Source organism: Aphelocoma coerulescens, chromosome 11, assembly GCF_041296385.1.
Source record: "Aphelocoma coerulescens isolate FSJ_1873_10779 chromosome 11, UR_Acoe_1.0, whole genome shotgun sequence".
NCBI classification, from domain to species: Eukaryota; Metazoa; Chordata; class Aves; order Passeriformes; family Corvidae; genus Aphelocoma; species Aphelocoma coerulescens.
The window spans coordinates 9,418,166-9,434,171 of NC_091025.1; the positions used below are offsets into that span (position 1 = coordinate 9,418,166).

The 16,006-nt window shown below is 38.8% G+C and overlaps 1 protein-coding gene across 7 annotated transcripts in view; it reads left to right on the forward strand.

The window, feature by feature from the left end:
• Window positions 1-16,006, forward strand: part of ESRP2 (epithelial splicing regulatory protein 2) — a 43,825-nt gene that overhangs the window by 5,097 nt on the left and 22,722 nt on the right. For all 7 annotated transcript variants that reach the window (XM_069027353.1, XM_069027355.1, XM_069027357.1 and 4 more), the window contains exon 4: window positions 15,290-15,403. In XM_069027353.1, coding sequence (XP_068883454.1) covers window positions 15,290-15,403 — 114 coding nt within the window. The remainder of the gene's footprint in view (window positions 1-15,289; window positions 15,404-16,006) is intronic.

The following is a 16,006-nucleotide window of genomic DNA, read 5'->3' on the forward strand; positions in this document are numbered from 1 at the left end:
TTTCCCAGTTTCCAAGCTTTTAAGGGAAAGCAATTATTTTCAGGTTGCTCTCTGAAACCTTGCAGGAATGGAACCTTGCTTTTAAAGAGCAAAACCAAAATGAACTTTGCCTTTCTCTCAGCCACATTACTCTGTCATCAAAAAGCTGACATCCTCATGTGCTTCTCTGATTGTAGCCATGGGGGTTCTGAGTTAAAGATCCCATATGAAGTTGAAACTGTTGTGGATTTCATAATCCTTCCCATACAGAAAACCTGGCTGAATCAGCATGACTTGCCTTAAGACATGTTACTTTCCTTTTGCAAGACACTATTTGCATGTCTTCCTGACAAAGGGTAAGTCTAAGAAGAGCTAATAATTTTGGAGAACTGTCTGCAGTGTTTAGCTGTAATTACCATCTTTCTTTGAACGATATACATAAAAAGGGAGACATTCTCATGTGAGACCTGGCTTTGCTTTTGGACCTACTGAAAGCATTCAAATTGACTCTATGGATTGACATTTAAGTATTAAAAATTTGTTTAAAATACTGTCCTAGTCCTACTGATTGAATATATTGAATCAAATACATCAGTGAATATTTTGATTTATATTCTCAGAGAAAGACAAAGCTGCACCTTTTTTTCCCCCCACTCCCCTAAATAATGCTTAAATTGAAAATATTCAGTGGTTGCCACTTTATCAGGTGATAGCAAATTGCCAGTTCCCTCAAGCATGTTTGGATGCCTATTGATCATCCAGCTGAGCTGCAGGTGCAATTTATTTTCAGCAAATTCAGCAAGAAACAAGCTGGTTAAATGAGCATTTGGAAACAAATGGGATGGGGGGAGAGGTGGAAGAGTCTGTGAATTCCTCTAACCTGATAAACCGGTTACAACCTTCTTTTTAAGAGAAACTTGTTCTGCAGCTTCTTCTTCACAAAGTGCTAGCAGAAAGTTTTCTTGGCTCCCTTACCAGCTGTCACACCTTCATTTTGGATAAATGATTTTTTTAAAATTTATTTTTAATACATCTCCCAGTCTTCAAACTGCAGAAAAAAGCCTGAAAATGCAGGGTGGGTTTTTTTGTTGGTTTTTATTTTGTGTGTGTGTGTGTTTTTGGGTTTGTTTGGTTGTTTTTTGTTGTTTTGGGGGGTTTTGTTGGTTTTTTGTTTGTTTTTTTGGTGGGGGGCTTTTTTGTTCTGTTTTGGTTTTTTGTTGGGTTTTTTTGTTTGGGTTTTTTTTGTTGGTTGGGGTTATTTTATCTTATGGTTGGTCTTCCACCTTCAGATTATTTGATGACTGCATCACCTCCATAAAACTCCTAACTGAGTTTGGCATATTTGCTGGGTCTGAGTTCTGACATTTTGGAGCAGGTGTTTAGCACGCCTTTGGCAAATGTTACTAAGCAGGCTGTTCTTTCCACAACAAATACTTAGGGTGTCATTTCACAAGATTTGGCTTCAGCAGTGAAGCCAGCTTCTCCCCTGCCCCTATGCCAGACTTTGCCATCTTTTTGTTGTGTCAGTAAAACCCTTTGTGAAGATGTGCTGTAAACAGGATCACTGAAATGAGCAGGTGGGGTGGGAACTTTTAGCTGCTTTGCTGTCCAAGCTCACGTCCTGTGAAACTACACCCTTTGGTTGTGTTTTCATGATCCAACACGTTTGATGGTGATACCAGCTTAAGCTATTTCCGCCTCTGCATTGTGTGCTCGAGCTGCCGTTGTAGGAAAACTTCAGTGGCACCTTTCACTTAGGCAGGTGCTGCTACCTGGCCCTCCCTTACCTGCATTCTGCCAGTACAAAAGTTTTTGGGGCTGCAAATTGAACTGGAGCAGTTCTGAATTCAAGCCAGTTCAGATTTGGAGTGTTCTGTCTGATGCACACGTGGCAGATTGGGAAGTTTTCCTGAGGGCAGCCGTAGCACTAAGGTGTGGGTGAAAGGAGGGTAACATTTTAAGACAGGTAGGGCACTGAGCAGTTTATGTGAAACTGTGGCCTTGGTTTGGCATCAGCAGTGAGTGGTGAGAATTTCCTGATAGACATAAGGGCCTTCAGGTTGTCAGGGCAGGTAAGTGAGAGGTTCCTGCTCCTACAGGAGGGCTGAGTGTCCTGTGTGCAGGTAGCCTTATATGAAGTATTTACATCTATTAACATCCAATAACTACCTATTTTCATTGATAAAGTTAGATGAGCATTGGTTAAATTATGTTGCATACTTAATATTGGAATATCATCAGTATTTACTGTGTGGAATTAAGATCTGCTAATGCTTTCTGTAGCTGTAGGATATTACAGTGTGGATTTTTATGTTTTTTTTAGCTATGACTAACTCTTTTTTCAGAACCTTAGTTGTAATTCTGCTGTTGATAGTATAGGTAAACTATTTTTCCCTTTACAAATCCTCAGTGCTACCCAGCTCTGTAGCCCACTACATTATTATTGAAACAATCAAATCTGTTCCCTCAAAAAACCCAGAAAAGACTTGATAGCATAAACAGTTCCTCTGTTATGTATATTTATATATATATATGTATGCAGAAATATACATATGTAGATCATGTGAATCCATTTGTTATTGGCAGAATTTATGTTCCATTAGGTTGTGTGGAAAAGCAGTGACCTTCCCTTCTCCAAAGGCTACAATACTTTTGTCTGAATTCCTCAAGTATTCCCTTTAGGAAATAGGAAGGTTCCCTTGCTTTGTTCCTGTATTCAGGTACATTTCACTTCAGAACGAGCAGAGAATTGGATAAAGGAATTTGTCTAAAGCTGCATATTCTTTTCCTTAGAGGCATAAAAATGTTGTAGCCTTGGCTAGCTGGGCTATCTTCTCTTAAAACTAGAAGTGCCAGTATTCACGAGAAGTGAATAATTTGGCCCAGTGGTTTGAGGATGAGTAGACTTTTTTATGATAGCAGATGTTGCTACTTTTCCTGGTGAAGTTGAACAGTAACTTTAAATTACCATGTCTAGGATTAGCATATATGGACAAATAAACTTTACTATGTGACCTTCCAGAATAGCTTGAGGTGCCTGTCTTCACAGGGAGTGATGTTGTGCCATGTTTGAAAACTGTGTCAGTAACACATTTGGATGTTTCCACAGCTATAATATTATGTCTGAATACTTGAATTTCTCTTGAAATTGTTCTTGCAGGTTTTTTTAAAGTTGTTGAAAGACAGCAAAACAGCAGGTAGAAGCATTTTAATACAAAGATGGCTGGATTGCATGATCCTCAGAGAGTTTGAACTTCTTTCCTCTAACTTGCTCTAAGTAGCTACTGAAAAAAATCACTGGAAATGTGTTAATGAATTATTGTCAGGGTTTTTAAAAGTGGCTGAGGAGTAAATGAAGCATAAAGGATTTTAGTGTGTAGATGTAGCATTTAGCGACATGGTTTAGTGGTCAACTTGGCACTGTTAAGTTAATGGTAGGAATCAATGATCTTGAAGAGCTTTTCCAACCTAAATTAGTCTATTACTTGTATTCTGCTATTTTGACAGTAATTATATGTGCAGTGCTTCTATCTATTCTTGCTGTTAACAGGGAAGCAGCTTAGAAAAACTTTTTTGTGGATATTCTGCGTTGTCTGCAAACCTGTGCTGTTTCTCTCTTCCTCTGGTAGCATTTTGAAAGGGTTGCACACTTCCTCAATCTGTATGTTGCTTTACTTGATTTTTTCCCCCTCTTTTTCATAAACCAATGCCCTTAAGTTATATATAAAGCTTTTGGGTAGCTGAGTGCTGCCAAATGAGGGCAATGTCTCTGTCAATGTGTTGCAGCACTTCCCTGCTGAGCACTTGGGTTTCAGACTGATGCATAGATGCTAGAATTGATACTGCGGGCAAAGCAGTGTTGTGGCCAAAAATAAAAATGCTGCTTGAAGATTAATTTTTTAGCAACATAATATCAGTCCTGTCTCATTTTATAATTTCTATGATTACAACTGGAAGTTTTATGTCTCTTTATTAGAAACAGAAACAGTAATTCTCCCTCATGTTCATGTCTTTGTCATCTCCTATACTCTGGAAAAGCTTTTTCTCCATCATAGTTGCTGCTGTGCAAAAACCTGCAGAGACATAGTGTTTTCCTGCATGATCCATTTCTGTTAGCTACAACCTTATTCCAGTAGAAGAGGGGAAATATTGATACTCTGAAAGACAACTTGACACGTGCCCTAAGAGAGTACTGAGTCAGAAGTCATGTTTGTTTTACAAACCATGTTTCAGTGCTTTGCTCTGATAATCTGTGATGTTCTTTAAACTGTTCACATCTTGCTCCAGTGTACTTCTATACAGTAGCCTCTGTTCTTGCTTAGTTCATAAAAAGGTGCTTTCCTAATATGTGCCTCATTCATTAAATCTACATGCTGTGAAGGTAGGTGTGAGTTATGGGATAAATATTAAGCAAAAGGTATTGGGAATTGAAATTCAAATGCTCACCCCTTTGATGAGTGACAAAACAAAACAACTAAAATCAGTTCTCCCACTTCCCCCAAACTTCCATTTAAAAATATTTTAGTTTCTCTTTCCTCCTGCTGCCTTTCTTTGTAGAGCTGCAGTGGGCAGAGTTTGGCAAAAAGTACTGAGAAATGGATATTTTGTTAGCACTGAAATATTGGTTAGAAACTTACGGTTAAGAAACAGTTGTACTCCTTTTTGCAAAAACTTGGCTCCTGTGATCATTTTGGACACCTGTTAGCTTAAAATGAAAGCTTCTGTCTGTTACTAGAGCTCTAGGACAATCTCTGAATTGTGTTATCATTCTTATGGAACTTAAAACTTAATTAGTGGGGTTCCTTTTCTCTGGCTCTTATTCTAGAGAAATGTAAGCTTGTGCTTTAACATTATAATGATCTGTGTCAACATTGGCAGTATGTGAAATTAATTCTGCTGTAACTTCTGTAAAGATGTTTACTTTCCTGATAAGTAAGTCTGTTGCAGTGAATTGCACTAAGAGGAAAGTAGAACTATAGTAATGCAGCTTGAAAAATAGAACTGCAAAAAACCCCTGTGGGAGTTTTGCTGTGTAACTAGAACTTATTGTAGCTGAAAGTTAAGTTTCCTTTGCAGCTTAAGAAACACACAAGACAGTGTATAACACACCAAGACTCTTGAATCAAATACCATTGGATTGGAGGGGGGATCATGAAAAATACATAGTTGGAAATACATAGTTGTCACAAGAATATGACTGTGACAGAGTTTTGCAGTTTGCTTGATTGATAACTTGAGTGTCTCAGTGTTATTTCTTACAACAGAATTAAACTTACACAGGATGGTCTTTAGCTTATTGTAAAGCATGTGAAATGGCACCCTGTAAATACGAAGTGCAGAAGAAAACTGCTGTTCTTGTGCTATGCTTAAAGAAACAAAAGAAAATATAAATCAACAGCCTTTCTCTCTAAGTCACAGATACTAAGATTTGACCACAAGAAGCTGTGACATGCTTCACATTCAGACAAACTTATATCAAGTCTTTTCAGTCACAAGGAACTTGCTTTGGAAACAGTAAGTTACCTAGAGGGAGGACATACTTCTATAAGAGGAAGCAACATCTAAATAGCGTCACCATTAATGTCCTCCTTTGGAAGGCCAAGTGTAAATTTTGACCTTACTTGGTTTTGAACTGCTAAAATCATATCCCTAATAATTTATTACTCTCATTTTTCTGTAGATGAGTTATAACCAATTCTTGATGCTTGCCCTAATCTGTGACTTGAAAGTTTGAGAGACTGAAGGCAAACTGATTTAGGGATCTAATTCCACTTGTCTTTTATGTATTTGTGAAACTATGTTTGTACAAGAAAGGGAACACTCCCCCATTTAGGAAGGAAAGCAGAGTCAATTTTAAAAGTTTGACTTTCTTTTGCTGATATTTGTAAGGGTTTGATCAGGAATCACTTGGATTCTTATATAAGCAACAATACTTCATAGATCTCAATGCTGTATTCAGGAAAGTCCATGCCTATAATATTCTTACAGTATAAGTTTAATGGAGAGGCAGGAGTATGAGAAAACCATACAGGAAACTGGATTGTGGATGATAGGTGTCTCTTCATTCTTTTGATGTTGCCTCATCTTTTTACTTTCCCTGTGTATTACTACAGAAACAACTTGAGAAACAACTTACTAGAAAAAAATGCTTTAATTTTGCATGCATTGGCTTTTCTCCTACAACTGGTTAAGCTTGCACTACAAACAATGAGGTAGTGTTGAGTAAATAGAGCAGTACCAAGCATTACAGTCAATAGAGCCAGTGCTAAAGATCACATTGCTAATGAAAGTTTGTCCTTGAAGCAGAGGTGAGTGAGAGTGGGGGAGGTACAGAGCACTGAGAGAGAGCTTGTGCTTATATCAAGACTTTGGGAAATATTGCAGTCATGGCATTAATTAAAACTTAGAGTTTGGAAAGTATGTTCAACCTTGTCTTTCAGGCAGTAATGACTTGCTCTCTGAGTTGAGCTGATAGCAAGCAGTGAGGAGTGTGAGGCACCATTGTAATCCTGCTTGAAATGTAGATAAAAGGTTGACAGAGTAGGATTTTTTTGTATTAGTAGTATTCAGACTTTTCTTTTTGTTTAAAGTCAGACTCATGAATAATCAGTGCTAACAAATAATAAAGTATTTTGCAAGATATGCATATTTTTGCATTATTTTGTTGGTTTTGATAGCTATGGCCTCTTTCACACAGATTAATTTAAAGTGAAAACATAGTTTATCTCAGTAAGTGTTTCTTTAATTAGCTGTTTCCTGGCACATAATGTAGTAGTAAAGTAAGTTCACAAACTCTGAAATTCTTATGTTGCTGGACTGGGGTGCTTTATCTTACACAAGGCTGACTTCAAGTAGCTTATTTGTGGAGTACTCTGCATATTTCAACACTCTCTTATTAAAACAGGTTGTGCTTTTGAAGATAAAAGCCTGTGACCAGATTGCTGTGACATTCAGATGGCCTGAGCCATGCTCTTGCCTTTTATGCTTAATGCATTACCTGAATTAGATGCTGTAGATACCATAGCTGGAAAGCATGCAAATAATCTGGTGTTGCAAACTTCCATCTAAGAAATAATTAATCAAAAGTGGTCATAAAATGCTCAAGTGGCATGGCTTGGACAGATCTTTGTCGTGGCAGAAGGTTAGATGTTTGCATTCTTTCCTAGGAAGAATTAAAGATTTAGTTAGCTATTGTTTACTTTGTCAGACAAAGACCCAGTCCCAATTAAAATGAACCACAGAAAGAAATAATGTGGAAGTTTCATCTTTAAGACAGTTTATCACAGCCCTGAGTCACAATGGTCTGTTTTCTGTGCTCCACAGACTCACTGGACAGACAAACCATGACAATTGTTGCTCTGTTTCTACCTGTTGCTGAACGACACTAAACAGACCTATTTTAATGCAGGAAATTAGCTGTAGGCTACTCTCACCATCTCAGTTTAAAGTTGCAAGTCTCTCTATTAATTCTGAAGTAGTATAATGAATTTTAAAGGAATTTGCTCTTTTTTATTACGTGGAAGGATGCAATAAACTTGAAGAATACCTTCCATTTTTCTCCTTTGAAGTCTTGCAGTAATTATAAGAAGTATCTATAGGCCTTTCTGTCTTGAGAGACTTGTGGTGACCTGTGAGATGACAAGGAAGAGGACAAGGTGGTATTATTTCTGGTAACTTCAGCTTCCCAACAAATTCAAAAATAAAAGCGAATATCATAAATAAATTTAAAAATATAATTCTTTGTTTTTCAAGTACTACTTCTTTTGAAGATTTGTGATTGAAATTTCATGGCGGAGTGCCAGGCATAGGTTAGTTGAGACTCTCTTGTCACCTTTGGCTCATGCCATGGGTGAAAAAGAATTAGTTTCTTTCTGTGAGAGAGGCAACAACAGGAGCTTGTCTATTTGAGCAGCTGGTGTGGAGGAAACTGCTTTGGAACAGCCAGAAAAGCAGCAGGATGTGCAGTACCTGGTCTAAACCTCTATTCAGGAAAGAAAGCAAAGTGACAGCAGATTAACAGGTAGAAGAAGCAGCATAATGTACTTGAGGAGAAGACAGTCTACAGTGCTTGAAGCTCAGTGCCACATCCTGCCTCTCCTTGAGACTTAGTAGGGCAAACTTGCTCTTACACTTGCAAATGCCAAAGATTATGGAAAATCCTAACTGGTTTTGAGTACTATGTGCACATCTCTCTTGAGTACATTTATGTTGGCCTTTGTGACTGATTACTTGTTCTGTTAATGCAGTTTACAGGCCATCAAGAGGCATAAGGTGATATGTAACTTGACTGGTTATATAGAGCAAAATTAAATTCTCTGGCAAGCTGGAAATGAAACCCATGCTTTGCCCAGCCTAGTCTGCAGCCACTAAATAATCTCAGGCATTAGTGTTCAGTAGAGCAAATAATTGCCTTCCTCCTAATAGGAGAAATCAACTGGCAATATTATTTTTGAACATTTGTGGTGAATGGACCTGGGCTGCCTCTGTCATCTCCTGCATGTTTGCCCTGCCAAGAAATAAAACCAAGGGGCAATATTTTTTTCATGTTTAGGTCTGAATGGTATCTAAATACAGTTAACTTTTTCCCTATTTAGCTAAAAGGGGAAAAGAAGTTATTTGTAGCTTGGGGCTACACTGGGGCTTACACTTCTTTCTTTTTTTTCGATACAGCAATTTCTGTACAAGGTCACCATGTATCCATTATCAGCCATGTGGAATATCAGTTAACTGATGAACAAAGGCAAGGGCTTACTATAGGATTCTCTGTTTAAAAAGTTACCTAGCACAATAAAGGGTTATCATACTTGTAAATAGTGCTGAAATGCAGTCTGTGCACCTCCCAGTAGTATTGACATGCTTTAAATTCCTCCATTGCATGGATAAGGCTGACATTATCACCAGGGTTGGAAGAGTGAAGGAGCAGAAAACTGCCCATGGAGAGTATTGTAAATAAATGTGAAACCCTCATGGGTGTAGGAACTGAGGCACAAAGTCCAAGTGAAAATATTTCCATAGGTTGACATGTCATGATGTGTTGTGTGTGTGTGCAAGCTTTGTATACCAAAGCCATGGTTTGTCACTCCTGAGTTTTCTCATGCTGTATTAGACTTTAAGTCTTCGGACAGACTTCAATGTCCGAATGTTCCATGTTGTTTTTCAGTGGTGCTCCAATCTTGTTTTGTTTCAGTGGCAGACAGGTTCTGTTAATGAGATTTGGCTGCATCTCAACTCTGATCTCCTTCACTTCCCCCCATCCCAGAAAACATGTCCTTTCCCAAACACCCCTTATGTACACACCATGGTGACATTGGTGTCCTGATCTTTAGTGGAGCTGCAGCACGGGCAAAACAGAGTCCAAAGATGTGAGAGTCACACAACAGCTGAGGCTGGAAGGCAACTATAGATGTTGTCCAGCCCAAGCCCTGAAAGCAGGGATACTTGAGCAGGCTGCCAAAGACCATGGCCACTTTGGATCTTCAGTATTTTCAACAATGAAGAATCTGCAACTTCTCTCAGCAGCCTCTTTCATTGTTCAACTGCTGGAGATCTTCTTTCAGGAACCGCACCTGCAACTGTGTAATTGGGTTTGGGTGTTCTCTGGAATAAACTGTAGGGGACTTAGCATAAAATCAGGCTTTGAGGCAACAATTGCAGTGCCTGTTGAAACAGAACTGGGAGTAGAAAATCTTCAGAGAAACCTTTTCGAAGATTATCCTTTGTTTTCCATGCTGCTGTAAGCTGAAAGAAGACTGAACGTTGTTATATGCTCCATGCTACAAGCAAAGAATGACTCACACCAAAGACCTAAAAGAGAGTCTAAAGCTCTAATGTTGTGAATTGCAGTAACATCTACCAAGTGATGATGATTTTTTTTTTAATACAAGTTAGACTGGAAAACATCCATGGTTATAAACAGTATGGCTTTAGTCATAGGTTTGTGCAAAGGAGATGTAAGCAGTGCACATTTATATGCCTCAGATAAAACTTTTTTCATCTCAGGGTACTTTATAGATCTGTGGAGTCTTATTTTCACTTTCTCAAAGACGGTTTCGTTTTAGTAATAGGAGGGGTTTTTAAGCTCAAGGGAATATATCAGAATGTAGGGCCTAAGTGAGGCAAAATAACTTTGCTTCTAAGTTATTCTTGAAAGTTTTCTTTTTAATAATGACCAAAAGATATCATTCCTGAAAAAGTTTTAGTGTGGTGGCTTTTGTTTTGTTTTGTTTGCTTGGGTTTTTTTTTTACAAAACACTAATCTAGAATGCTAAACCTGTTCAAAGTCTTCCAACAGGCTTTAAGCCAAATCAAATATCATCTCTCTGTCTCATGTCTCAAATTTTGACTGGACCAGATATGAACTGTTCACCCACCCAAGTCTAAAGATGGCATGGAAGTAAAAATGAGCTGCTGATCTGGCAGAAAGTAGACCATGTATTCATCTGCAATCACCAAATTGTAAACTCTGAGCAATTTAGTAACATCCTGTTGATGCTGCTGATTTGAAACCAGATCCGACACTGTGAAGACCATCCTTTGTGCAAAGAATATTGATAAATATAACTCATCTTTCTATTTGAAAATAGATTCCCATCTACCTTAAGTGTGGACTACAAGCTAAGCTATTTTTGGGATTTTTATGTTATACTTTAGCATGGCATTCCAGACCTGGCTAAACTGCAAGGATGCCTTTAATTCTGAAGCTCTGTGAATTATTTTGTCTTGTCTTAGCTGTGATGGGTCAGTAGGGCCAAAAAAACCAAAAAAGAGAAATTTTGTGCATGACTAAAGGAAAGGATCCTGTTTTAAAGACTCACTAGGAGCTGCTGGAAATCTGATGAGTAAGAGACAGCTGAATTTTCTGTTATTTCTCACAGGTGATTTAAAGAGAGAATCCCCCAGAATACCACGGTGGTTTAGAAATGGTTCCGTTTGACAGCACGGGTGCATTCTGTGACTGAATTATCGCAGTATTTCATTACCATGCCAGGCACAGATACAGCGCAGATGCAGTGGCCTTTCTCAAGGATGAGAGCTATTTTTAGTAAGGGAAATGAGAATATCCAAATAGACAGATGTTTATTTTAGTGTTTCGTGCATCATAACTGTAGAAAAAGCTTAATGAAGAATCTTCTTGTTTCTCTAAGATCCACATCCTAGTTCAGGATATTTAAGGCAACGCAAAGGGGGCTGTTATTTTAGTCCCTTGGGATTCATTTGCAAAAACACACAGCAGCTTGTGCTGGCTTTCATCCAGCTTTGCTGCTGGCAAAACATGTCTCTTCAGTCTCTTTGTACTCTCAGCTACATGATCAAAATCCTGTTTAGCCAGTTTTTCAAAGTGGTGTTCAAAGTCTGTCCTTCCCTCTCACCACCTTTTCTCTAAGAACTGTTTTAGGTTTCATGGAGGCAAATATACAGAGCAGCTTCTTTGATTCTTCTTCCCTCTGTTCAGTTTTTAATCTCGGCGTGGAATTATTGAACATGCTCCTTTAAATATGGAATGACTCATCAGAGCTTTACTGGAGAGACTGATCTGGTGGAATAAGCAATAAAGGTGGAGGGTGATGTTAATACTGGTTCTTGCAGTCGAAATGAGGGCTGGCTGCAAGATGCAAACAGGTAATTAACAGCGTGTGACTGCTGTGAAAGGAGCAGATGAACAGGGCAGACAGGGTGTGTGAGCTTGGTGGGGAAAGCGTTAAGGTGGGGTAGCACTGCCTGCTGAAGTGGGGGCATTCTTGAAAGGCAGCATGAAGATGAATGACAGCAGGTAAATAGCTGAGATGGGCTTTTATTAGTGGAGTGAAGAAGATGGGGATGGAATTTATGAAATGACTGAGTTGTGGACAGGTTGTTCAACATGTGAGACAGAAAAACCTACTGTGAATCTGGTGCTGGTCTTAACTTGTCCTTAGCTTGCAACATTTGGGTGGATGCCTGTTCAAGGCTGTCTTTTGAAATGCTGCCTGAAATCTGTGGTGCAAGAAAGGAGGCTGAAGATGGCTTTTCCTCGGGAATGCTGACTTGCTTAACCGATGTGGCTTGTTATGCTGAACAATGTGGCTTTACAAACACATCTGCCCTGGTTGCTTTAACACGTTTGACACATGTGTGATGTGTATCTTTTGCCTGAAAGACTTGAGGGTCCAGTGTAATCTATAGCAACAAGAGCTGGTCCACAGCTATGCCTTTCATGCTCAACCTTTGCAGAATTAGGGGACATCTCATGTGGATGAAAGAAGCTACTTCAGGCTACTCTCAAATATCTGCCATTCTTCTGGGGCTGTTTTGCCCTGTGCTCTGATCCTGGGTGAATCTTCCCGTTCACACTCTGCTACCCTTCTCCTCTCCTCAGTTAACCCATGCCATAGTTCAGCTGTTTTGGATAAGGAAGGATTGCTTACGTCTCCTGACTGTTCTTCCCACAGTCTTTTTGCCCTCTTCTGGAGCAGTACACCCCAAAGATTCAAACAGGCTGTTTTTAAAAGAGAAGTTTCTAAATAAGCTCTCAACAAGGCCTGCCAACCTTGTGCCAATTTATCTAAGGCACTTTAATCTGCTGGCATCTGGTAAGAAAAACAGAGAATTGTTTTGACATGTTGATTGTTCCATTGGAAAGGAGTTTGCAATGTTGAATGTTATCACTGACATTTAATAATTATGCAGTGCAAATACCTAGACTTATTTTTACTTAGGTAAAAGTAAAAACAAATGCTGATCCTTTGGAATTCTTCAAACCTTAGTACACTTGGAATACTGGGCTTATCAGTGTCCTTATGCAATATTTTACTACTCTGGCATCTTCTCAGTACAGGCTTCTGAAAATATCTGTGTTGTCTTTTCAGCTGTAAGTTGTGTGGGAAACACCACCTTGAAAAAAATGTGACTGTTTCAGTGCAGCAGTCTTGATTTTTACTACCTTGACTTACACCATTTGACCTGAGCATTTCCTCCCTTGTACAAACATTCTTCTCCTTTTGTTTTCTAACTTGATAATGTCTTTTTGAACTACAGTTCTTAGGTTTTATATGTACAGCAGGAGGCTGCTTTCATTTGCTGCTTCCTTCAAATTGTGTGGGTTGGATTTCTTCTTGTATCTGATCAAAACAGCTCCCTAACTGCACTCTCTGTATTGGCTCTTGAGCATCTTCAGAAGCATAGGGTACAAAGTTGAAGGTTTGGGGAGTGTTTTATTACTTTTCATCTCTAAGACTCTGCTTCCTTTTGGCAAGAATCCCTGTGCACCCTCTGGAGGCTGATCCCTATCACCATTTCCAATCCCGTTTTACAAATATTTGCTCTTTACTGTGCCCATTAGTTAAAAAAGAAACTAATAAGTTACTGCATTTAGTAAGAAGGCAATTCTCCTCGTGTGTTATTGTGGTGAGAATATTTGTTGTTGGTCTGTGACTGTGGCCATCCACAGAACTACTTTTCTGAAGTGGTTCCTCTGGAGTCCATTTTCTTCTTTTTCTGATGTTTACACATCAACTGAGGTGTTTTGAGCACTCTCAGATCTCAATTTTCTGACTTTAAATCATCCTTGAATAATAACTTGCTTTAAAAGTCTCAAGTTCTTCAAGACTTCAGCTTGTGGTGGGAACACAACCTGTACTAGCAATTGGGAGGAAATGGGCTTTGTGAATCTGCAAGAGTTTGGGTTGGTTGATTTTTATTTAGTGAGTTAGTTATTTTGCCTATGTGTGGTGTATTTGTTCTTTTTGTGTGTTTTGGTACTGTGTAGAGGATTGCACTATAAAGTTTTTTGTTTTGGGAGGATATTCACCCTTCTTATAGTTTCACATATGTTCTCTGCTATTAAATAACTTCACTTTATATTCCTATCTATATCTGTAAATATATCTGCAAATGAAGCAACTTAACACAAGGTGCTGAACTGAGTGCCCCTCCTTACCCAGTTCTGCCCCTCAGGTCCCTGTTTTTATGTGTAGTACTACTGCAGGGTTCTGAACTCAAAATGATAGTGGAACTCTGGTCAGCTGCACAAGCCTAGAAAAGGATCTGGATTAGTTTGAGCAGTTATTTTGAAATAAAGCTTGGGTAATCATGTCTCTGCTTCTTCTCAATCATGTTCAGTACATTATTTCTCCCTTGTGGAGACTTACCTTTGGGCTGCAGGTGCTGCAACACTTGTTCATACTGTGAGCTCTGTGTAGCTGTGGGATCAGGTCATTAGGACATCATCTTTCCTAAGCAGAGACTGTAATGGTGTAAAGTGTCACACATATTATGATAAAACAAACCACCTCTCTTTTCTCCCCCTACACAGGTGAAAAGAAAGCACAAAGATATTGTGTGAGTCTCAAGTCAACTTGTAATTTGCTTTTGAGGGTGGTTGTTTTGGAGTTATAAACTGCTGCTGAGAGCAGTGGGTGGCTACTGCATCATGATTGTAATTATTGCTTTGTTTGTGAGGTGAGCGTCAAGAGGGAAGGTTAGAATAATTATATTTGTCCCCTTGAAAGTTAACAAGCTACTGCTTACTTATATAATACTTGTAGGTACTATACATGTTAGTTGACTATTATGAGCTAGGAATTTAACACTAGTATAGAGAAATAAAAGGCTGGAAACTGTTATGTTTGTAAGGCTGGAAAATAACAGTGAACAAGATAGCTGGAGCCCTTTCCTCTTGAGAATTAATCTGCTGGGGGTTACCCATCCTAGAGGTAGGGAATAATTTTTTTTAATCTAGTATTTGTAACACTGTATCTCTACAAAGAACTTTAATTTGTAGAGGTGACTTGATTATAATTTCACTTTTGAAGGTACTAGATGACTATTTGTTTGGTATTTCTTAATATATTTTGAAACATTAGTAAATCCTGATGGGTAGCTTTTTTTCTTATTGAAGTTAAAAAAATAAGTTATTAAGGAAATAACCAAAGTCTAAGGCACCATATGTGAAGAAAGGGTATTGCAAAACCAGTAATGTGATTGATCTTGAAAGTTCTTTCAAATATTTTGTAACTTAAATTATAATTAGTCCAGATTTTGTACATTACCAGTATAATACAGTCACCTTTCATATAAACTCATAATTCTGCCATATCTTCCAAATTAGTCTTTTTACTATATTCTGGATGTTCTTGTTTTCTATTCCACAAATGCATACAGTTTATTTGCCTACTTTTATAAAGAGCCCATGTCTGTTCTCCATCACGTTTTTTTCAAAAACTTGTTTAATTACTTTATCTCCTTAAAAAAAAAAAAGATGCTGAAATAATGGTAAGTGCATGAAAGTATCTCCATCAGTCAGTACAATGAAATTTATCACTTTATTTTCCAGTTTAGTCAGCTGGTATCCAGTGACTTGAAAGTACTTGGAAGGAGCTCTTACACACTCTGCAGTGATGGCCAGTTACTCATTCGACAAGTTCTCCACCCAGAAACATCCAAGAAGGTACAAGATCAGAACTGGTGCAGAGGGGGAGCACTGGGAGGGGAGTGACACAATTCCATGTTGGGAATTAGAGCGTTCCAAGACTATTGAAGATTATCCTCTCCCCACCTCAACCCTGAGTAGCAGAGTAGTTATTTTAGGGACTTTTGAAAGTCAGCCACACTACTTGGACTCCAGATGAGTGTAAGGAAGAGGAAAATCAGGAAGAACAGGATAGAGATAGAAACAATAGAAGTAGTTTGAATTCCATGTGTGAAGTGGAAGAGGTACAGATCAAGCCTCAGCAGAAGTGATGGAGAACTGTTGCTTTGCTTACGCTTGTGTTAAACCAGTGTCCTGTGGAGGGTAAGCACACAGGCAGTGATGTGGCCTGGCAGTGGTTTCCCATTTGCGTTTATTCAGTGGGAAACAGAGCTGCAGCTTACTGCTACTCCCACATGAAGCAGCAGTTTCTGCTCCACGTTCCTGGAGGGTTTAGAGCAGCCTGTCATGCACAGGGAGGAGAACCTTGCCTTGTGCAAGATGGTGGCTCTTGAGTTTGCTGGTTTAGCAGGGTCTGCAGGAAACCCACAAGAATAAGAGCTGCTGACATGGAAGGAGCCA